General features: G+C 40.2%; 1 protein-coding gene across 11 annotated transcripts in view; it reads left to right on the top strand.

Moving 5' to 3' along the window:
- The window catches only part of SPIDR (scaffold protein involved in DNA repair), a 384,011-nt gene that overhangs the window by 230,217 nt on the left and 128,761 nt on the right, over positions 1-25,033 (top strand). For 10 of the 11 annotated variants that reach the window (XR_003793585.1, XR_003793584.1, XM_029223063.1 and 7 more), the window contains 2 exons: positions 21,950-22,145; positions 23,587-23,816. Coding sequence is in view for 9 of the 11 variants with exons in the window: in XM_029223063.1 (XP_029078896.1) it covers positions 21,950-22,145; positions 23,587-23,816 (426 nt within the window). In the remaining 2 variants the exon portion in view is untranslated. Of the gene's footprint in view, positions 1-17,565; positions 17,762-21,949; positions 22,146-23,586; positions 23,817-25,033 lie in introns of those variants that run through there. The other variant, XM_029223070.1, reaches the window with a different exon arrangement.

The following is a 25,033-nucleotide window of genomic DNA, read 5'->3' as shown; positions in this document are numbered from 1 at the left end:
CATCAGGTGTAGCACCATACACATTATAGGACTATTGAAAGGAAAAGAGAGAAAGAAAGGGGCAGAGAAACATATTGGAAGGGATAATGACCCAAAACTTTCCAAATCTGAGGAAAGACGTGAATACACGTGTTCAAGAGCTCCATGAACTCCAAGCAGGATATACACAGAGAGAGCCACACTGAAACACATCATAGTCAAATGGTCAAAACCCCAAAATAAAGAATTTTTAAAGCATCAAGAGAGAAGTGACTTATGTCCAAGGGATCCTCAATAAGATTGAGAGCTGATTTCTCATCAGAAATAATGGTGCCAGGGGCAGTGAGATGACATTTTTAAAGTCCTGGAAGAAAAAAACTGTCTTTCAGGTATATCCTGAAAGCTGGTATATCCAGCAAAATTATCTTTTAAGAATGAAGGCGAAATTGAGACATTTCCAAATAAACAAAAGCTGAGGGTGTTCATTACCAGTAGACTTGCTCTATAACAAATGCTAAAGTGGCTCCTTCAGGCTGATGTAAAAGGATACTTAACAGCATCTTGAAACCATAAGAAGAGATGAACACTGGTAAAGGTAACTACATAGGTAAATATAAAAGCCAGTATTATCGTATTATTGAAACTAATTTAAGATTATTCAAACCAGGTTGTTACATGTTTAAGATGCTAATTGTAATTTCCAAAGTAGCTACTAAGAAGATTAAAAAGTACAGAACAGGAAAGAAGAGAATTAAAATGATACACTCCAAAAAAATCAACTGAACATTTAAAAAGCAGTAATGGAGGAAATAAAGAATAAAAATATATATACATAAAAAGAATAAAATATCATACACATAAAAAGAAGAATAAAAAAGCATTAGGAAAACAATTGATAAATGCCGGAAGCAAATCCATCTTTATCAGCAATCACATTAAATGTAAATAAATGAAACTCAACTATTAAAAGGTAGAGATGGGCGGTCTGAATTTTTTTTAATAAAGGATCCATCTATATACTGCCTACCAGAGACTCAACTTAGATATTAAAACACAACGGAATTGAAAGTAAAAGGGTGGAATAAGATATTCCATGCAAATAGTAATCGGATGAGAGTGTGGGTGGCTATATTACTGTGAGACAATGTTGACTTTAAATCAGACAGGTTACAAGAGATAAGGAGAGACATTATATGTTGATAAAAGTTTCAGTACATCAAGAAGAGATAACAGTTATAAACATGTGCACCTAAAAAAATGTTCATGGATTGCACAACTGATAATATTATTAAGATGTCAGTACCACCCATAGCTATCCATAGATTCAGTACAATCCTTATCAAAATCCCACTGGTATTTATTTTTTTATAGAAATAGAAAAAAACATCTTAAAATTCATATGGGCCCTGAATAGCCAAAATAATCCTGAGAAAACTAAACTTAGAGGACTCACACTTCTTGATTTTAGAATTACTGCAAAGCTATAATAATCAAAACAGTGTGACAGTGGCATAAAGGTAGACATAGACCATGAGTAGAGTAGAATATAAAACCCAAGGTAAACCCTTAAATATATGGTCAGTTGAATTTTGACAAAGGTGCCAAAACCATTTATGTGGAAATGATAGTCTTTTCAACAAACGATGCTGGGAAAACTGGATATCCATATGCAAAAGAATGAAGTTAAAATAGTCAAAGAATATGAATAAACGTTTTCTCAAAGAAGACGTGCAAGTGCCAGTAAGAGTAATGGGAATCAGACTACCTCTACTCAAATCTTGGCCCACCACTTATTAGCTGTGTATTCTTAGGCAATTACTGCACTTCTCTGTGCCTCAGGGGGTCTTCTTTGAGGTTAAAGGAGTTAATGAGTTGGAAAGTGAAATGTTGCCTGTGGTTGGTGCTCTCAGTTACCATCAGAAGCTTGGTCACATCAAGGTGCCAGGGTAGAGGTCTGAGCCTGCCTTTTCACTCATCTGCTATGCAAATCACAGTCTTCACCTCTAAAATGGAGATGCTTCTGTGTATCCTACTTTTCTCCCAGGGTAGTTATAAGAATCAAATGAGATAATTTAAGGAAAAGTAATTTCTAAAATATTCGTTTAATCAATGTATAAAACATAAACATTATAATAATAAACATTATTATAATTATTAAGCACTACTATAATTAACATAACAACAGTACATGTTATTATTATGGTTTCCCTCTCCTAATAGACTAAGCTTTTTATTGAGTTAATCCTATTCTTATTTGTATCATTTGGTTTACTAATTTCTTGCGTAAAATAAGTGCTCAGTAAATGTACTGGAGAAGAATTTAATTGAAATAGTATAAAATTTGAAATTATATAAAATACTTGAATGTTATTTTGTTTTCCTGAGGTGATGCTGCAGCCTATTTGGAATTAATTTCAATAACCTATTTGGTCTGTTTTGATAAAGATGACTTAGATAATCTTTACCATTGTATTTATAGCTCATCAGAATGATAGTTTACAACCATAACGTGCAAATATCTTTAACTGTAAATTTTAGGGACTAAGAATTCAGTTGATCGATATTATCAATAATAAACTTGTAAAAGAAGATACAAACACTTGTACAATTGATTCCTATATTGTTTCCTCTGAAGATCCACTTTGCAAATGATAACTGTTTTAGAGACAAAAATGAGATAGGATAAAGACTTCCATTCAGCCGAGTCTGTTCCCTCTTGCACTCTCATATACTCGGACTCAGCGTCTCTCCTGGAGCTGGAGCTCTGCCCTCCCGGCCCCCCATAACCCACTCAACAGAGTCCAGAAGGAGCGGAGCGTTAAGCAGTACCCTGTGGACAGAAGGAAATGACCCCATCATTGATGAAAACAAATCCTATGTGCTTGTCTTTGTATTAACAAACAAGAACGGTTTAAGTTTGTTAAGTAGAAGATCATTTATATTAATTTTTCAGGTAACAAGTTTAACACAGCTTAGCCTGAAATATAAATGACTTGAGGTTCTATTTAAAATATGTCTAAATTGCAAAGTGGTGCACAAGTTCTGCACGGTGAACTTACTTACTGCTTGTCTTGATCATCCCTCTAGGGCTCACAGAGTGCTGGGTAAGCTTGCACCTGAGGAGACTTGGGAGTGTGGGTGGGTGTTTGTAGCTAAAAGGTATGTTTCAGGCTGTGTTACTAACCTTTCAGAACGAAGAGTGGATAGGGTAATGGCACAGTGACTGCTCTGTGGCCGTATACTCACCTTCAGGTCAGGCATGCTCAGGAGTCCTCTGTGCTGACCTGGGAGCAGCCCTCTGACCCTGCCAAACACTCCCTTGCTCTGCAGCCACGTTTGTGGCACCTGAGACCAGGGCCAGGCAGCTCTCAGGAGGACACATTGTCGGATGGACCAAGTCTGGAGGAAGGTAACAGGAGCAAGTCAGAGGAGAAACAAAGGCCAGGAGGTTTTATCCCCTCCCCTGGGTTAATCCTCACCAAGACGGTAGCTTTCAGATAGTTGTAGAGTCTCAAGGGAAGTTTTCCTTTTCCTTTTCACAGTCTTACTTTCTAAGGGCCAGAAATTGTATTTTTTTTGTTTCTGGCTCAAGTTACTTTAGTATTTCTCACGGTTGGGTGAAGCTCACATTGGGATACTGTTTTGATTTTAGCAGATGACACACCCTGCTATGGTTTTGCTGTGCCCTGGTTGCTATGTGACATTTTGAGGTTTCTGCCATTCTTGTTTGTCCTAATTTCTTTTCCATGAAGATAAGTTGTGCCATTCAAGAGAAGTTGTGCTGCTGCTTCTTCTAAGAATGTTTTGATCCCAGAACATTCTTATTCCTTTTATAATTTAAAGCATGTCCTTTAACCAGTCTTGCACATTTATCTAGTTCAACTGAGGTTGCTTCTGTTTGAAGCTAGACTAAGTCCTGTTTGTGGTAATAATTAAATCTAGGCTTTGTGATTTTTGAGGACAGTCTTAATTTATTGATTCACTTATTTTAGTAGCGTGTCAACTTCAGCTCTTCTGTGATCATTGTCTTCCCAAATCTCTTTGTCATTTAGTGTGAATCCTTTTGGTCTGAATTTAATAAATTTTCTACTGAAATTTTAGTTTGGGACATTTTGTGGATTTTATTTTATTTTTTAATTAAAAAATATGTGTTTATTATTTTTTATCATGTGTCTGTGTTTTAATCACATGCTATACATTAATTTAATGACTTGCCTATTTCCAAAGATTGAATGCTTACTTTAATTCTGTATTTGTCAATAATAGATTCCTATCCAATAGAAATTAATCAGTTATAGAGGAAGATGATGTGTTTCCTGGTTGCTTGTGCCACTTTTATATATTACTAATACGTAAGGTGTTATCACAATATGCAAATCCCCAACAACAGCTAGGAAAGTTTTTTTTTTAATTTAATTTAATTTATTTTTTTATACAGCAGGTTCTTATTAGTCATCAATTTTATACACATCAGTGTATACATGTCAATCCCAACCTCCCAGTTCATCCCACCACCACACCCACCCCGCTTTCCCCCCTTGGTGTCCATACGTTCTCTACGTCTGTGTCTCTGTTTCTGCCCTGCAAACCGGTTCATCTGTACCATTTTTCAAGGTTCCACATATCTGCGTTAATATGCGATATTTGTTTTTCTCTTTCTGACTTACTTCACTCTGTATGACAGTCTCTAGGTCCATCCACATCTCTACAAATGACCCAGTTTCATTCCTTTTATGGCTGAGTAATATTCCATTGTATGTATGTACCACATCTTCTTTATCCATTCGTCTGTCGACAGGCATTTAGGTTGCTTCCGTGACCTGGCTATTGTAAATAGCGCTGCAGTGAACATTGGGGTGCCTGTGTCTTTTTGAATTATGTTTTTTTCTCTGGGTAAGTGCCCAGTGGTGGGATTGCTGGGTCATATGGTAATTCTATTTTTAGTGTTTTAAGGAACCTCTATACTGTTCTCCATGGTGACTGTATCAATTTACATTCCCACCAACAGTGCAAGAGGGTTCCCTTTTCTCCACACCCTCTCCAGCATCGGTTGTTTGTAGATTTTCGGATGATGCCCATTCTAACTGGTGTGAGGTGATACCTCATTGTAGTTTTGATTTGCATTTCTGCAATGATTAGTGATGTTGAGCAGCTTTTCATGTGCTTCTTGGCCATCTGTATGTCTTCTGTAGAGAAGTGTCTGTTTAGGTCTTCTGCCCATTTTTGGATTGGGTTGTTCGTTTTTTTAATACTGAGCTGCATGAGCTGTTTATATTTATTTATTTATTTACTTATTTATTTATTTAGGCTGTGCCAGGTCTTAGTTGTGGCACTCGGGGATCTTCGCTGTGGCATGCAGGATCTTTTAGTTGCGGCACGCATGCAGGACCCGGGCCCCTTACATTGGGAGCTCGGAGTCTTACCCACTGGACCACCAGGGAAGTCCCCATTTTGTGGATTTTACAAAAACATTTTTCAGCTCATTTGGTTTGTTTTTCTCCCTTTCTTTTCTAGGTATACTCAAATACTGTAATCTGTTCCTCATATTTTGTGCCATGTCAATTTTTATTTCTCTTTGTGAAATCAGAAGATTGAACCATTAAATTTTTTTTTACGTATGAACACTGTCAGCTTTTGTTGGGATGACATATTATGTATGTATGGTGACCATTATTAGAATTCCTTTTAAAGAATGCTATTACCTTTCTGCCTTTGTTGGTTTTTAGTGATCTGAGTCTAGTTGCAGATTATTAAGTTATTTGTATGAATAGTTACTATGATCATTCTTGATAAAGTGGGTTTTTTAATGAACTTTTTATCTCAGTTGGAATAAAAAACCTAGACAACAAGACAAGCTTAGCTGTTTTGACTGCTGTGGTTCTTCAGCCTGTCCTGAGCCAGGTTTTCCTTCAGAGCTTTAGTGAAGGTGACCGTAAGGAAAAACCCATTCATTCGTCTGACTCCTGGCTTGTCTTGTGTATTGTGGCTTCATCTTTTTGTTTCTAGGTTTCCGTTTTCTTTGAAAGTGGTCTGCGCAGTGAGGTTTGTGGTTATAAACATCGTAGAATTGAAGTAGGCTTTGGTACCTGTGCATTTGGAAAGTCATATATTTCTGATTAAAAATCATACACCAAAGATTTCTCAATTTTGATAGTAAAAAAGGCATCAATTTTTTGTTTAAATAACATTAAGTTGCATTTAAATTACAGTTTTAAATGGTTTGTTACTGGAAAGATACTATTTAAAAGTTTTCTAGAATGGACTAATTTTTATAAATCCAAGATCTTTGAAGAATAATAAACACCGTTAATATAAAGCATTTTAATGTACCAAATACTTTCGTATCCATTATTGTCTTAAAATGGTCAAACATAAATGTCATTATCCCTCTCTACAAGACAAAAAGGATTCTGTTTAGGTGACGCAATCAAGATCATTTGGCTTGTAAGTGACAAAATGGGACTTGAACACAAATCTATAGACTTCACGTTCTTGTTCTACCCGCTGTACCAAACTGCTGCTCTGAATAGACAGTTTTTACCTAGAAAGAAGCGTGGAATGGCGTGTTGCGAATTTCTGAAAAAGTGCATATTACTTGCTGACTTGTGACACTGCAGATGAGATGTGAGGGAGGCTCTGTTAACTCAGTCAGGTGAAGAAAAATGTTTGTCAAATTGTGATCTTCTCTGCAGCAATTGAGCTGTGGGCCCAGAGACGTTAGGTATCATTTTTATCTTTTTTTTCTGCTGCATGGAGTGAGATCTTTATTGTTAATACGAAGGCGAGAAAGCCCAGCCCTATGTGTCAACAAGTTAAAGCATTGAAATTCCACAGCTCACCAGATGTAATGGAGCTCAAACGAGGAAGTGCTGCTTTCCTACCAGTTCTGGCAAAGCCGGAAGGCTCCACCGAGAAGCTGCCTGCCTCTCTGCCAAGTCCTGACAGTGGAGCAGGTGTTCTGTAGGCAGAAAGAGCACGGTGAAGCCTGCCAGGCACTTGAGTAAAGATAAGAAGGTGTAATGGTCATGTGTGTTTTTCTAGGAGTAGTAATCCTCAAAGTATCGTGGTGGGACCAGCAGCATCACCTTGGAACCTGTTAAAAATGCCAATTAGGTGACCCCATCCCAGACCTACTAAATCAGAAACTCTGGGTGTGGGGCCAGCAGTCTGCTTTAACGAGCCTGTGATTCTGATTCATGCTGAAGTTTAAAATGTTCTGTTCTGGAGTCACACGAGGAGATAAAGACTGTAAGATAAAGGTTTAAAACTGGCCTAGGAAAAGTAGTGCTGGCAACATATGAATACATTTAGTTTTATATTCAGGAGATACCTTATAACTCAGTGTGGAATGATCCTTAAAGATAGAGACCAGTCATAACTGATACTAAGGCATCTGGTTTCTTTCTGCACTATGCACTTCACTTGTTAATGCATATATTTAGATCTTGTTATAAAGTTTTCTATTTCTGATTTTCAAGAAACAGAACTGAGTAGAGCAGGTAGAATCCTTTACCCAGAAGCCATACCTGTAGGAAGCCCAGCCGTAGCATTGTGCTGTGTTACCTAGTGGACTTTAATGAAGCAAAGTAGCTGAAAGATGATAGTCTCCCTTCTGAATACTAGACTCACAGCCAACTCTGTAGAGATGATACTGTCATGGCACAAATCTAAACTTAGAGATAGGTAGACAGACGATAGAATTGGGATGCTGAGGAAGAGATGTGATGAGGGCATGTTGACTCTCACCTAGTTGGGTTGGATGGATGGATAGATGGATGGAAGGAAAGATGGATGGATAGATAACAGAGGGAGGGAGAGAAGGAAGGAAGGAAAGGAAAGGAGGGAGGGAGGGAGGGAGATGACAGAATTGAGATGGTGAGGAGGGATGAGGAACATGTCAACTTGTATTAGTTGGGTCAGTTTGGGCATATTTGAGAGTACTCATAGGGAAGTGGTCATCGCTTAGTTTCTTCAAGTAATGAGGCAGTTTATTGTTAAAGAAAAGATTGATTTAAGTGCTTATTTGTATCTATTAAAGAATACATTTTTATTGTGGAAAAAAAGACACAATAATAGAAGAAAATTAAAACTTAGCTGTATATATATAATCCTTTCATTTAAGGATAAATTGCTTAATATTCTGGTACAGTTCATTCCAGCACTTTCTCCTTATAAGAATATTATATTAATAATATATATGGTCCTACCATCTTGGAATCTCTTGGTCATATAGGCCTGAGTCTGTTTCTCTAATTCAACAATATAACAGGAGCTCCACCCACAGTGTCATTAAATACATTTTTTTGAATTGGGATTTTTAATGCTATCATTTGTATAGCGTTTTCTTGATTTATTTTTCTACTTTTTGTTAGAAAGTTAGATTCTTTGCTATATTTTGCTATAATAAATGAGTATGATTAATATTTTAGTGTGTAAGTGTTTTTCTCCACATCTCTGATTATTTCATTGGTATAGATGAAATAACATCTATACCAATAACAGTGACTTTGTCGAGTAAAAGCGTATGAACATTTTTAAGGCCTTTAATTACCCAGTTGTGTACAGAAGTGAATATACTACCATGAACCCAGAGAAAACTAAATTTTTCTAAGATATCCGATCTTCTACTGGGAAAATTGTTAACCTCTAGAGATTTTAAAAATAGTTAATGTATTAGGTACTATTTTATTTTAAAATTAAGTTTCTTTTTAAAATATTTTATTTTATTTTATTTATTTATTTGGTTGCTCCGGGTCTTAGTTGCGGCCGGTGGGCTCCTTAGTTGCAGCTCACCAGCTCAGTTGCAGCATGTGTGCTCCTTAGATACAGCAAGTGAACTCTTAGTTGCAGCATGCGAACTCTTAGTTGCGGCATACGTGTTGGAACTAGTTCTCTGACCAGGGATTGAACCCGCGCCCCCTGCGTTGGGAGCATGGAGTCTTAACCACTGTGCCATCAGAGAAGTCCCTTAGGTACTACTTTAAATAGTAGCTAGTGTGTATGCCAAGCAGTGTATGTACTTGTCTCTTTGTGTGGCTTGTATATTGGAACATATGTACCTAATCTCGCAGTAACAACATTAGGTAGGCATGATACCCATTTTAGCTATGAAAAAGTTAAAGTTCAGAAATTCAAAGTAATTTGGTGGAGATAAAATAGGCAATAGGTAGCAGAGCTAGAATTTAAACCCAGGTCAGTGTGACATCAGACTGTGCTTCTCCTGCCTTGTTCTCCTTCTTTGCATTTTCTGTTACATTTTGGCAGAAGTTTTGTTACTGAATAAAAGTATGGGATTTGTGCCTTGAAAATAAACTTTACAGATTTTTCCCCTTTAAGTCAGTTAGGGTGGCTGGGAAGAGACTAGCAAAAACTATGAAAGAAAAGCCTTAGTGGGAAGGGATCTGCAACCTCACCCCCAACTCCTACCACAACTCTACTCCCACCCCAGGGGGAAAGCACCTCTGACTTCCTCCCATAGAGAGTCCAAACGGTGCTAAGAGACACCCAGAAGGTGGTGGTGACAAGAAACAGAGAACTGGGGTAAGGAGATGAGAAACTCACCAACCGAAGCAACGCAAATCAGTCTTCGAAGGTCATCAAACAGTCCTAAGAGTTGGAGGCAGTGCTGGATGAAAACAGGCAAATGTCTTTCAGGGGGACCTTCAAGATGGCAGAGGAGTAAGATACGGAGATCACCTTCCTCCCCACAGATACATCAGAAATACTTCTACATGTGGAACAACGCCTACAGAACACTCACTGAATGCTGGCAGAAGACCTCAGACTTCCCAAAAGGCAAGAAACTCCCCACGTACCTGACTGTGTGGCTGACCGGCTCTTAGTGCTCCGGCTGGGTGTCAGGCCTGAGCCTCTGAGGTGGGAGAGCCAAGTTCAGGACATCGGAGCACCGGAGACCTCCCGGCCCCATGTAATATCCATCGGTGAGAGCTCTCCCAGAGATCTCCGTCTCAACACTAAGACCCAGCTCCACCCAACAGCCAGCAAGCTCCAGTGCTGGAAAGCCCATGCCAAACAACTAGCAAGGCAGGAACACAACCCCACCCATTAGCAGAGAGGCTGCCTAAAATCATACTAAGTTCACAGACTCCCCAAACCCGTCACCAGATGCGGCCCTGCCCACCAGAAAGACAAGATGCAGCCCCACCCACCAGAACACAGGCACTAGTCCCCTCCACCAGGAAGCCTACACAACCCACTGAACCAACCTTAGCCACTGGGGGCAGACACCACAATGGGAACCACAAACCCGCAGCCTGGGAAAAGGAGACCCCCAACACAGTAAGTTAAGCAAAATGGGAAGACAGAGAAACACGCAGCAGATGAAGGAGCAAGGTAAAAACCCAGCAGACCTAACAAATGAAGAGGAAGTAGGCAGTCTACCTGAAAAAGAATTCAGAGTAATGATAGTAAAGATGATCCAAAGTCTTGGAAATAGAATGGAGAAAATACAAGAAACATTTAACAAGGACCTAGAAGAACTAAAGAGCAAACAAACATTGATGAACAACACAATAAATGAAATTAAAAGTTCTCTGGAAGGAAACAACAGCAGAATAACTGAGGCAGAAGAACGGATAAGTGACCTGGAAGATAAAATAGTGGAAATAACTACTGCAGAGCAGAATAAAGAAAAAAGAATGAAAAGAATTGAGGAGAGTCTCAGAGACCTCTGAGACAACATTAAACGTACCAACATTTGGATTATAGGGATCCCAGAAGAAGAAGAGAAATAGAAAGGGAGTGAGAACACACTTGAAGAGATTATAGTTGAAAACTTCACTAACATGGGAAAGGAAATAGTCAAGTCCAGGAAGTGTACAGAGTCCCATACAGGATAAATCCAAGGAGAAACATGCCAAGACATATTAATCAAACTATCAAAAATTAAATACAAAGAAAAAATATTAAAAGCAGCAAGGGAAAAGCAACAAATAACATACAAGGGAATCCCCATAAGGTTAACAGCTAATCTTTCAGCAGAAAGTCTGCAAGCCAGAAGGGAGTGGCAGGACATATTTCAAGTGATGAAAGGGAAAAACCTACAACCAAGATTACTCTACCCAACAAGGATCTCATTCAGATTTGACAGGGAAATTGAAACCTTTACAGACAAGCAAAAGTTATGAGAATTCAGCACCACCAAAGCAGCTTTACAGCAAATGCTAAAGGAACTTCTCTAGGCAGGAAACACAAGAGAAGGAAAAGACCTACAAAAACAAACCCCCAACAATTAAGAAAATGGTAATAGGAGCATACATATCGATAATTACCTTAAATGTAAATGGATTAAATGCTCCAACCAAAAGACATAGACTGGCTGAATGGATACAAAAACAACACTGGTATATATTCTGTCTACAAGAGACCCACTTCAGACTTAGGGACACAGACAGACTGAAAGTGAGGGGATGGAAAAAGATATTCCATGCAACTGGAAATCAGAAGAAAGCTGGAATAGCAATTCTCATATCAGACAAAATAGACTTTAAAATAAAGAACGTTACAAGAGACACGGAAGGACACTCCATAATGATCAAGGGATCAGTCCAAGAAGAAAATATAACAACTGAAAATATTTATGCACCCAACACATGAGCCCCTCAATACATAAGGCAGATGCTAACAGCCATAAATGGGGAAATGGACAGTAACACAATCATAGTAGGGGACTTTAACACCCCACTTTCACCAATGGACAGTTCATCCAAAATGAAAATAAATAAGGAAACGCAAGCTATAAATGACACATTAAATAAGATGGACTTAATTGATATTTATAGGTCATTCCGTCCAAGAACAACAGAATACACATTCTTCTCAAGCTCTCATGGAACATTATCCAGGATAGATCATATCTTGGGTTACAAATCAAGCCTTGGTAAATTTAAGAAAATTGAAATCGTCTCAAGTATCTTTTCCGACGACAACACTGTAAGACTGCATATCAGTTACAGGAAAAAAACTGTAAAAAATACAAGCACATGGAGGCTAAACAATACACTACTAAATAACCAAGAGATCATTGAAGAAATCAAAGAGGAAATCAAAAAATACCTAGAAACAAATGACAGTGAAAACACGACAACCCAAAACCTATGGGATGCAGCAAAAGCAGTTCTAAGAGGGAAGTTTATATCAATACAGTCCTACCTCAGGAAACAAGAAAAATTTCAAATAAACAACCTAACCTTAAACCTAAAGCAATTAGAGAAAGAAGAAGAAAAAAAAAACCCCAACATTAGCAGAAGGAAAGAAATCATAAAGATTAGATCAGAAATAAATGAAAAAGAAATGAAGGAAACAGTAGCAAAGATCAGTAAAACTAAAAGCTGGTTCTTTGAGAAGATAAAATTGACAAACCATTAGCCAGACTCATCAAGACAAAAAGGGAGAAGACTCAAATCAATAGAATTAGAAATGAAAAGGGAGAAGTAACAGCTGACACTGAAGAAGTACAAAGGATCATGAGAGGTTACTACAAGCAACTATATATGCCAATAAAATGGACAACTTGGAAGAAATGGACGATTTCTTACAAGAGCGCAACCTTCCGAGACTGAACCAGGAAGAAATAGAAAATATGAACAGACCAATCACAAACACTGAAATTGAAACTGTGATTAAAAATCTTCCAACAAACAAAAGCCCAGGACCAGATGGCTTCACAGGCGAATTCTATCAAACATTTAGAGAAGAGCTAACACCTATCCTTCTCCAACTCTTCGAAAATATAGCAGAGGGAGGAACACTCCCAAACTCATTCTATGAGGCCACCATCACCCTGATACCAAAACCAGACAAAGAGGTCACAAAAAAGAAAACTACAGGCCAATATCACTGATGAACACAGATGCAAAAATGCTCAGCAAAATACTAGCAAACAGAATCCAACAGCACATTAAAAGGATCATACACCATGATCAAGTGGGGTTTATCCCAAGAAGTCAAGGATTCTTCCAATATACGCAAATCAGTCAGTGTGATACACCATATTAACAAATTGAAGGAGAAAAACCATATGATAATATCAGTAGATGCAGAAAAAGCTTTTGACAAAATTCAACACCCATTTATGATAAAAACTCTCCAGAAAGTAGGCATAGAGGGAACCTACCTCAACATAATAAAGGCCATATATGACAGACCCACAGCCAACATTGTTCTCAATGGTGAAAGACTGAAACCATTTCCTCTAAGATCAGAAACAAGAAAAGGTTGCCCACTCTCACCACTGTGATTCAACATAGTTTTGGAAGTTTTAGCCACAGCAGTCAGAGAAGAAAAAGAAATAATAGGAATCCAAATTGGAAAAGAAGAAGTAAAATTGTCACGGTTTGCAGGTGACATGATACTATACATGGAGAATCCTAAAGATGCTAGTAGAAAACTACTAGAGCTAATCAATGAATTTGGTAAAGTAGCAAGATGCAAAATTAATGCACAGAAACCTCTTGCATTTCTGCACACTAACAACGAAAAATCTGAAAGAGAAATTAAGGAAGCACCCCCTATATGCCACTGCAACAAAAAGAATAAAATACCTAGGAATAAACCTACCTATGGAGACAAAAAACCTGTATCCATAAAACTGTAAGACACTGGTGAAAGAAATTAAAGATGATACAAACAGATGGAGAGATATACCATGTTCTGGGATTGGAAGAATCAATATTGTGAAAATGACTGTACTACCCAAAGCAATCTACAGATTTAGTGCAGTCCCTCTCAAACTACCAATGGCTTTGTTCACAGTAGAACAAAAAAATTCACAATTTGTATGGAAACACAAAAGACCCCGAATAGCCAAAGATTGCTTTCTCAAAGCAATCTTGAGAAAGAAAAACGGAGCTGTAGGAATCAGACACCCTGACTTCAGACTATACTACAAAGCTACAGGAATCAAGACAGTATGGTACTGGCACAGGAACGGAAATATAGATCAACGGACAGGATAGAAAGCCCAGAGATAAACCCAAGCACATATGGTCACCTATCTTTGCTAAAGGAGGCAAGAATATACAATGGAGAAAAGACAGCCTTTTCAATAAGTGGTGCTGGGAAAACTGGACAGCTACATGTAAAAGAATGAAATCAGAACAATTCCTAACACCATACACAAAAATAAACTCAAAATGGATTAAAGACCTAAATGTAAGGCCAGACGCTATAAAACTCTTAGAGGAAAACATAGGCAGAACCCTCTGTGACATAAATCACAGCAAGATCCTTTTGTTGACCCACCTCCTAGAGAAATGGAAATAAAAACAAAAGTAAACAAATGGGACCTAATGAAACTTTAAAGCTTTTGCACGGCAAAGGAAACTATAAACAAGACGAAAAGAGAACCGTCAGAATGGGAGAAAATCTTTGTAAACGAAGCAACTGACAAAGGATTAATCTCCAAAATTTACAAGCATCTAATGCAGCTCAATATCAAAAAAACAAGCAACCCAATCCAAAAATGGGCAGAAGACCTAAATAGACATTTCTCCAAAGAAGATATACAGTTTGCCAACAAACACATGAAAGGATGTTCAACATCACTAATCATTAGAGAAATGCAAATCAAAACTACATTGAGGGCTTCCCTGGTGGCACAGTGGTTGAGAGTCCGCCTGCCGATGCAGGGGACACGGGTTTGTGCCCCGGTCCGGGAAGATCCCACATGCCGCGGAGAGTCTAGGCCTGTGAGCCATGGCCGCTGAGCCTGCGCGTCCGGAGCCTGTGCTCCGCAATGGGAGGGGCTGCAACAGTAAGAGGCACGCGTACCTCAAAAAAAAAAAAAAAAAAGAGTCATGTTCCACAATGTTCGTTGCAGCTCTATTCACAATAGCCAGGACGTGGAAGCAACCTACATGTCCATCAACAGATGAATGGATAAAGAAAATGTGGCACATATATACAATGGAATATTACTCAGCCATAGAAAGAAATGAAATTGAGTTATTTGTAGTGAGGTGGATGGACCTAGAGTCTATCATACAGAGTGAAGTAAGTCAGAAAGAGAAAAACAAATACCATATGCTAACATGTATATATGGAATCCAAAAAAAAAAGTACTGAAAAACCTAGGGGCAGGACAGGAATAAAGATGCAGACGTAGAGAATGGACTTGAGGACACAGGGAGGGGTAAGGGGAAGCTGGGGCAAAGTGAGAGAGTGGCATGGACATATATACACTACCAGCTGTAAAACAGGTAGCTAGTGGGAAGCAGCCGCATAGCACAGGGAGATCAGTTCTGCTTTGTGACCACCTAGAGGGGTGGGATAGGGAGGGTGGGAGGGAGATGCAAGAGGGAGGAGATATGGGAATATATGTATATGTACAGGTGATTAACTTTGTTATACATCAGAAACTAAACATTGTTAAGCAGCTATACTCCAGTAAAGATGTTAAAAAAAAAAAAAAAGAAAGTAAAGTTTACAACCACTGCCAGATATGTGATGGTTCTTTCTTTAAATTGCAATTTCCAGTGACCTGTGCCTGAGAAAGGAAATGGTCAAGTCAGAGACTTTTGTTAATCTAGAGAATTAGACTCCTGGTTTATAGAGGAAGTCTATTTCACATTTTATATTCTTCAGTGAATTCATCTTCAGTGTAGTTTACTGTTCACTTTTGAACGGAAATAAAGTGTTCCTCAACAATGTGTTTATTTGGATAAAAAGGGAATTAGAGTCTACTCTGGGAATTTAAAATAACACACACAGTTATAAATGTCAGTGTTTTTATCAGTTTTTTTAGATAAGGTGGGTATTTTTTGGGTAGGAAGCTAAAAGAAACACAGTTGAACCTGGGAGATAAATCTTGGCAAATAAGAAGTTGAAAATAAAGGAAGTATAAACCTTGAACTTCTTATTTCTGAAATTGGCTTAATTCTTCATTTTAGAGATATTTTTTAGGACTTATGGTTTTAAATTTTTCTTAGAATAAATCTGACTTTTGGTGAGAGGAGGAGTGCCTGTTCACTCTGTAAGTAATTGAGAATGTGGGCAGGATAGTTGGTATTTTTAAAAATTCATGACAAACACTGTTAACATTGTCTTGTCACTGACTTGAGTTTCATGCAGGGGTTCAGATGCCGGTGCCTGGAGGAGGGAACTCAGATGGTTCAAAGCTTGTGCAGTTGCCTCAGAAGTCACTGGGGCATAATAGCCTTTTTCACATCCAACGAGTTGATCAATCAGAAAGGGTTTACCAAGTAACTAGAATGTGGTTTACTGTCTGCCCTGAGAATCAAAATTCTCAGATAGCTGCATGGAACTTTCTGCAGGGATGGAAGCGTTCTCTGTGCTGCCCACTGTGGTACTGACCACATCAAATACTAGAAATGTGGCTTTTACATCTCAGGAAATGCATTTTAAGTTTTATTTTACTTCTTTTTATTTAAAATCAGTTAGCCACAAGGGCTACCTTAAAAGCACAGGTGTAGAAGGTGGCTCTGATGTTCTGTTTTCACCAGGGACCTTTTTGCATTAAATGTAACGTCCCTCCATTGCAGCTTGTCACACCGGCCTCCCACATCTCACGCTGTCCTGGTAGTTTCATCTGATCCTGTGGGCCAGCGACCGCCTGGCCGTTGTGTCACTCCCTTTCCCGCACACTGGTCCCTCCAGGAAGGATGCAGGACCTTTCTTGCTGTATCCAAGTTGGTGGGTCCCATCCTCCTTCCAGGGAAGAGAACAGACTGGCTTCATTTTTTATTTTTTAATTCTTTACACAGTTTTTTTTCTATAAATTAATTTTATTTATTTATTTATTATTTATTTATTTATTCATGTATGTATGTATGGCTGCATTGGTTCTACTGCAGCACCAATGATGTTTTACTGCACTTAGTTGTTTCCTTCGTGTGTGTCCCTGTATGGACTGTAAGCCCTCTCAACTAGCCCCACACGATGGCTTGGCCTCCCGTGTCAGGAAGATGTGTGCACTAGACAGCTTTGTCCTCAGGCCAGTAGGGCTTCGAGTTGAGACTAAATTGTAAACAAAATTGATTGGTTTATCCCAAGTATGTCTTCAGTGGAAAGAAGAATTAAGTCTAGGTTACGTTTTTCTGACAACTACAGTTCTTAGTCTGACTTCTTTAGCTGACTAGCCATTAAAGGAGGGAAGGAAAGGAAGGAAAGAAAATACCTTCTATTTGTCTTGGTTTAGGTCACTGCATTAATCCCTTAGTCATCCTTGCCACCCACCAAATTTGGACACATTCTTCCTAGACAGTAAACAAGCAAACTGATCTGATTTGTGATGTGTAATAAATATTGTTTGTTTTATGAGCTGATAATGGGGTATTTAACACTTTGGCCGTGTTGACAAGTGATAGCAAATGAAAAGATATTTCACTTGGTTTTCCTCTCTGCCCTTGGTGACATTAAAAAAAACAGTCTTGTTTCTTGTTTTACCTGAGTTCTGTATATAACACTCTCAGTAAAGAGCAGTGGAAATGGTTCTTCATGAAAGCAAACATTCGGATTTTGTATTTGTATTTGTAATTTGTATTTGACAAATACAATTGTCATTTGTATTGAACATACAGGATTCTCTTTTTTTTCTTTTTTTTAAAGTTTCCAAGAGAAACCATAGTGCTTGGACTCCACGGAAGACTGTTCCTGTCTAGCTTTTTGTGTATTTTACCATGTGTGTGACTGTCCCACATTGCAGCCCATCCTATTGCCATGGCTGCTGACTTGTCAAGGATGCTCTGAGAGTTTACTAGAAAGTAAACACACACTCTTCAACTTCCTTAACAGAAGAATCACTGTGAGTCCAGCATCATGATGATGTTCACTGGTGGTGTTGGTTGTGATGTGATTTATCAAGTGAGGTTTAACATTTTAAGTTTGTCTTATTTATTTGTTTGTGTTTGTTTATTTATGGCTTGTTGTGTCTTCGTTGCTGCGCGTGGGCTTTTCCTAGTTGCGGCGAGTAGGGGCTACTCTGTTGCGGTGCGCGGGCTTCTCATTGCGTTGGCGTCTCTTGTTGCGGAGCACGGGCTCTGGGTGCATGGGCTTCAGTAGTTGTGGCACACGGGCTCAGTAGTTGTGGCTCGTGGCCTCTAGAGCGCAGACTCAGCAGTTGTGGCCCACGGGCTTAGTTGCTCTGCAGCATGTGGGATCTTCCCAGACCAGGGCTCAAGCCCATGTCCCCTGCATTGGCAGGCGGATTCTTACCTCTGCGCCACCAGGGAAGCCCCTTAGGTTTGTCTTTATTTTTAGTTAGATCTTCAGAAAAACTGGTTAAACTTGTTACAATATTAATCTGAATACATGCTCTGTAAACTTGCTTTTTGGTCATCACATAACATTTGCGGCAATAAGATAAGTAGAGAGGTGATAGTAGAGTCCACAGCAGTTAACACTGGCCTGCAGCATAAAAAGAAATAAAGAGGTCATACTCCCTAGGAGCATGACGCTGGTGCCATGTATATGGATGTTGAAAGGCTGTGACGTCCTCGGCCTCCTAACGAAGGAAGCAGCATCTGTGTTTCTTCTGCAGAAGCTCAGTGAGGTAGTACTGAGAACTCTGCTTGTCACATGGAATCTGAGTTGTGGTCATTGCCACCAGGCAGCCCCGCAGGTGCCCCACCATCCCCTTCCCTGTGCCTTCACACACCCTCACCCAGGCAGCCCTCACCTGGTTACCTCTCCTGGGAAACCTTCCCTGTCTCCAGAGGGTCCTCCCTCGGGGTATCATATAACACCCTTTTCCTTTGCAGTAAACCTGTCCTCTCAGCCTTCTTGTCTCAGACTGGATTCCCAGTCCCCTGCCCTTTGCCTGGCATGTCATAGGTGTTGAGTAAAAACAGCAAAATGAACCAAATGGACCTAGATATGGGTTTTAAGGTCTATCCCAAATCCACTAGCCTTGCACATCTATTTTGTATAGGTATGTTTTTAATTTGGTTTAACCTTAATAGCCTCAAACAGGACTTTGAATTTGGCAGAACAGAGTTCTAATGTTAGTATGTCTATCTGTAAACTGTAAGGTTCTAAATACACATAGAAATCTTGCGCTATGTTCTTAACTTAGCAGTTAAAATAATATTACTTAATCGGGCTTCCCTGGTGGCGCAGTGGTTGAGAGTCCGCCTGCCGATGCAGGGGACGCGGGTTCATGCCCCGGTCCGGGAAGATCCCACATGCCGCGGAGCGGCTGGGCCCGTGAGCCATGGCCGCTGAACCTGCGCGTCCAGAGCCTGTGCTCCGCAACGGGAGGGGCCGCGGCGGTGAGAGGCCCGCGTACCGCAAAAAAAAAAAGAATATTACTTGATCATATTTTTCAAATTAACTTGAAAGAAAAGGCTGGGCACGTATGACATCTTTCATCCATCCTGCTGCATCAGGACCTTCGCAGTTGAGCCCAGTGGCACCCGATGCTGTGCCCCACCCCTGCCCTCTTGCTTCCTTGAACCTCTTCTTGCTGACTGTCACTCTGTGTCTGGCTTGCCTCTGTCTCTCCATGTCTCCTAATTGTTATTTCTAAGTTACCATATGTGTAGTCTATCGGCTTAAAATATTACTATTGCAAATTTGTCTTTTTGCTGGATTGTCCCTTTTAATCATTGTGTGATGTCTCTCTCTATCCCTGATAATTTTCTTTGCTCTAAAGCCTACTTCATCTGATAGTAATTTCAACCATATTTATGTTAATGTTACATGATGGTTTTTCCCCCAGCCTTTTACTTTCATCCTACCTGTATCTTTATATTTGAAGTGAATTTCTTGTAGACAGCATAAAGATGGACCGTATTTTTTAATACACTCTGCTAATCTGTCTTTTAATTGCTTTTTTAGACCATATACACTTAATGTAATTATTGATATATTAAGACTTAAGTCTCCCTTTTTATTTCTCGTTTTCTCTGTGTTGTTCTCTGTTTTTCATTTCTCTGGGTTTTTCTTTTTCTCCTGGCATTATGTGGGTTGCTTGAACATTTTTTAGAATTTCATTTTAATTTATCTATAATGTTTCTGTGTTGTTATAAGCTATGTTATTGGTTGCTCTAGGCATTACATCTTATATGCATCACTTATCAGTTTATGGGGTCAACATTTTGCCAGTTTGTGTGAAGTGTAGGAACCTTGCCTCTTATGTCCCTTTACTGTCCTCATTTATATGATTGTCTTAAATATTTCCTTTGCATACATTTAGAACCATATCAGACAGTGTTTTAATTCTTGCTTCAACTCCAAATATAATTTCAAAAACTCAACAGGAGCAGGAAAGCCTATTTTATTTACCTGTATCTTTCCATTTTTACTTCTTCTTCCTCACACCTCTTGAGGTTCTGTTCATTGGTTTTTTTTGGTCTCTTTTTTCTTTGTTGTTTATATTTGGTAATTTATATTATTTTATCTTCACGTTCACTGATCCTTTTCTCTGCTCCCTTCATTCTGCTGTTGAGCCCATCCAGTGAGTTTTATTTTCATTATTTTATTTCCTAGTTATAAAATTTCTGTTTAAGAAAATCTGTATCTTTGCCAAGACTTCCTGTTTCTTTGCTGAGACTTTCTGTTCTTTCATTTGTCTCATTGTGCATTTGTAACTGTCACTGAAGCATGTTTGTAATGGCTGCTTTTGAATCTTTGTCAGGTAATTCTGACATCTGCGTCATCTTAACATTGTCATCTAGTCACTGTGTTTTTTCATTCAAGTGTGAATTTTCCTGGTTCTTAGTGTAACAGGTGGTTTTAGATGGTAACCTATACATGTTAGGTATTATGATACGAGATCCTGGATCTTATTTAAACCAGCTTTAGGTGGCTTTGTCTGGCACTGCTCTGAGAAGAGACGTTGGGTGGGTGGGGGGCTTCTTACTACCAGGTGGAGGGAGGCGTCAGGATTCCCTTCGTTACCGCTTCCCACGAGGCTGCCACTCACCGCAGTGGAGGAAGGTGGGAGGGCCGGGTAGTGGTGAAAGTACTGACTCTGCTGGGCCACTGGACTCTGCTCCAAGGGGCGGGGAGTGAGGCTCGGTTACGGGAGTGATGGGAGTGTGAGGGTGAGCGCCTCGTCTCACACCAGCCCAGCCGGCCTGCACAGACTCTTCATCACAGCCTGTCGAGGGGCATGTCCGGCCCCCACTTGCGCTTTGCCTGCTGTGTGTGGCAGTACGTCACAGTGTTTCTGTGATACTTGCCAAGAGTAGAGCAGTGATTCCCTAGGACTCTTCTGTCTCACTGGGCTGCCCCTTCCCTGTCCTTCCTTTCGAGGGTGCTTTTGTCGGCACCCATTGCTGTTCCTAGGCTACAGAGAGGAAGCTCAGGAACTTGCTGCTCTGTCTGTCCTTGGGTCCCAGCTGGACAGCCTCCTCCTCTCCCCTTTCAGCTTCTTCTGCTCTTTCGTTTCTGTGCAGCACCAGGCATTTCCTTGTGTCTAACGGGAGAAATAGGGGAAAGTGTGTCTACTCCGTCTTCCTGTTAAGCTTCCTGTTAAGCAGCGCTGCCTGTGTGAGGAATGAGCATTAGCTAGTCTGAGAGGAACCCGTAGCACATTGTCCTACTTCCACTTGAATGTGGGCCATTTCAGTGACTGTGGTCCGTTTGGTAGTGAAGGTGGAGCTCCTTTGGTGTCTGGTGTCATGTTTTCTGAAAGATGAGAGCTGTGAAGTGTCCGAAGGTCTTTCTTGTAACATTCACTTCAGTGTCGGGCAGCTGTGTGCCCCCCCCCCCCCCCGTGCCCCCGCCAAGTACTTTCCCCGAGGGGCCCTGAGGCCACTGTCTAGCAGCCTGGGAGGCCCCGGGGGACCTCCAGCTCGAGCACTGCCGCCCCTTCCACCCCCACTCCTGACACAAGACTTGCTCAGAAGAGCAGAGCCAGATGCACTGGCAGCTGCCCTAGGGCCTGTGTCCTTAGCCAGCAAGTCGTTGCCCTTTGTGATTCAGCAAGAAGGTGAGGGGAATCCAGCATTGCAGATAAACTTGTATTTGTATTTCTTTCCCTTTCCAGGCAAAAGCTTATTATCCCAAATGGAAGTTGCCCTGTTATTCTGAATACTTATTTTTGTCAGAAAGTTGTTGCCAAAGAAGATTCAAAAACAACACATCAAGTGCACAGTTGGGACACACCCCTTCCAAGAAGAAGCATCATTTTGGCCCAGATGTTTAGATTGCAGAGCCTAACAAATAACTCACCTGAAAACCAGGTAAACTATCACTGACTTAGAGGTTTTTTGCTTTGTAGTAATACTGCGTTTAAAGGCTTTGGAATTTATAGAGGTGATTACCTTTGGTCCTTTCCAAATATTCAGCAACTATATATGTAATCTTTAATTTATTAAAATATGAGTTTTCTTTTTTTTCTTTTCTCATAATTGCCTAAGAATTTTATTTAAGCCTCTTTTATTTATTAAAAAAATCATGTTTTTCTTTTTCATAACATCTGTATCCCTTGGGATAAAAAGCTGCATAAACTTGAGGTTATACACTGGAGATTGCTTTTTGGAATTTTAGTGGCCCTGAGCCATGGTCATCCACCAAGATGAACTTGGGGAACCACTAAACTTCACTTGCGGCGGGCACAAAGGACACCCCCGGGACCACTCGGGCTCCAAGTGTCTGACTTCAGTGCGCCTGCCTCAGGGTCGCCTAGTTATCCCAGTCAGCGCAGAGCGGAATACTGAGGCTGACAGTGTGAGGGGACATTGGAAAGGAAAGGAAACGGACTTTGAACCTACTTTGTAGGTGTGGAATTGAGCGGGAGCTCCCTTTGACTGTCAGAGCATGTGTCTGGAGAGGATTATGTGAAAAGGAGGGCTGTCTAATCAATTTAATTTAACAGATGTAAAATACAGCTCAAAGTGCATTACTGCTTTAATGTACAGTTTTAGACAGCTATGTGATGTTAAATTCATGAGGTGTGTCTTCGTCTCACGTCAGTGCTAGCGGAGCGGCAGTAGAGCTTAGTGGTTAAGCGTGTGGACTTTGGAACTAGGTGCCTAGTTTGGGTCCTGCCTCAGCCACTTGCTGTTGGGTGACCTTGGGTAAGACACTGAACTCCTGTCTCAGCATTCTCATCTGTCAAACTGTGGTAACTATGCAGCCTGCCTCCTTGGGTTGTGAGGTTAAATGTGTTTGTTACACAGCACCGTATGTAAAGAAAAGTGCTGCAATGTAGGAAGCACGGAGCATTCTAGAGGATGTTTATTTACTAGGATGTTTACTGGGATCATAAAGGTGTTGCATGTTGCTCACAGGAGTGTGCAAAGTGCTAGCACTTCATAATAACCCTAGTCATTCTTTTATTTTGTTTTGTAGTTTGTGCTATTGAGAGCGTTACCTCATAAAAGAAAATGTTTTAAATCACCATAAGGTGTTTTAATAGCAGTACTTTCTCCATGTTTTCAAATCCCCGAGGTGGTCTGTCCTCCTGCCGTTCCCCTGTTCCTCGACTCACCAGGCCTCCTCGGCCACGTTGGTGGCCCGCGGATGGGAGCCCCGCGCCATGGGCGTGCATCTGTCCTTGTCATTCCTTGAGTGTCCTGCAGTCACACCCGATGCTTAGGGTTCCCCAAGCACATTGGGATTTGGTATGTAGTGTGCCCTTGTGGGTCAGACTGGAATTGTTCCCTTTGCGTGTCTTGCCAGGTTATGTGTGGTGGTCACACCACCGTGGGCACAGACTGGACCCTCAGGCCCGAACAAGCAGAGCTGGGCTTCCCCGCCCGAACTCCCCTGAGGGATTCTCTGCTGGATGCAGTCGAAAGTCAAGGAGTTGCCACCTGGTCGGGAGCCGGGGTCCGGGTGGTGGTGCAGAGAGTTTACTCTCTTCGCTGCAGGTGTCAGCAGGCAGATGGCACAGACCCTCCTGGAGTTCGGTGAGTGATGAAACACAGGTGCAGGTGCCCAGACTCACCTGGAGAAAGTGGAGGCTCTTCTCAGAGCAATTTCTTCACTGTATTCACCATGTACGTGGGTTGTATTTGTTTGGTTGGTTTTTATTTACATCAGAATTTGGGACACATGGTATGACAGAGGATTTTGTCTATTTGTAAAAAAAGTCCTTACTGAAAAAGTTAGTCGCATTTACTTTTACCTTTAATAGTTCATGTTACTGAAAGTAATACAAGCACAAATGGTATTGTTATAAGAAAGCCAAGGCATGGTTACGTACTTAAAAAGACCACTGCAATAGCTATCAAGTTTTATGTCTTAAAAACCTGAATAAGTAAATGGCAGCTGGTAAATCTGTGGCTCCCAGATGGTGCTGTCGAGTCTGCATCAGAGCTCTTGGCAGAACTTCTGCTGTGATGCAAACATTTTTTTACTGCCCTAACCAGTGAGGTGACCGCTGACCACCACGTAGGAAATATGGGTGGTGGGACCGAGGAACTACATTTTAAATTTTATTTAAGTTTAATTAACTTTATTTTAAAGTTTATGTGGATAGTGGCTGCCTTGGTACACAGGATGGCTAGGTAGCTACGAAAGCGAGGGCAAACCTGTGATTCAAAGTACTTTGCTCCAACAAATTGTGGGAATGGCATCTTTTCTACTGAGACTTAGGCTCCTCCTGGTTTTATTTGTTTTCAAATAGCTAGAGACACATCACTGACTGAGAGTTTATTTATTTATGTCAGACTCTTCTGAGGTTATCTTTCTGTGTTAAATTGCCCTCAAAGCAGTAAGACAGATTTATAACAGAAGAGAAATGAAAAGGTTAGATGCCAGTTCATCAAACAATCATTTTGTCTCTCTACTATTAGGAGAACACTACTGAAGAAATAGTAATTCACAGTCATCCTATCCTTACAGTGCCTTCTGATCTTTTTCAGAAAGAGCAAGCAGGAAGCACTGCCCTGTTAACCGTGAGTCCTCTTCCAGTGGACAGCAACTTATTTTAAAGTACCATGAATTTGAAAAAGTCCCTTCAGGTGTAGAGTTAGAGAATGTTTCTTTTGGAATTATAGAAAAAATTTATTTTTATTTTGTTTGGAATATGCGTGTGTGTGAAACCATTATATCCATCTTTAGGTTTTAACATGACTTGTAGCTGTTGACCAGTTTTGTGCTAGACTTAAACTTGTGTAACTCT

The sequence above is a fragment of the Monodon monoceros genome, unplaced genomic scaffold (assembly GCF_005190385.1).
Source record: "Monodon monoceros isolate NGI ecotype Baffin Bay Population unplaced genomic scaffold, NGI_Narwhal_1 Super_Scaffold_14, whole genome shotgun sequence".
NCBI lineage: Eukaryota > Metazoa > Chordata > Mammalia > Artiodactyla > Monodontidae > Monodon > Monodon monoceros.
This window is presented reverse-complemented; position numbering and strand designations above follow the sequence as displayed.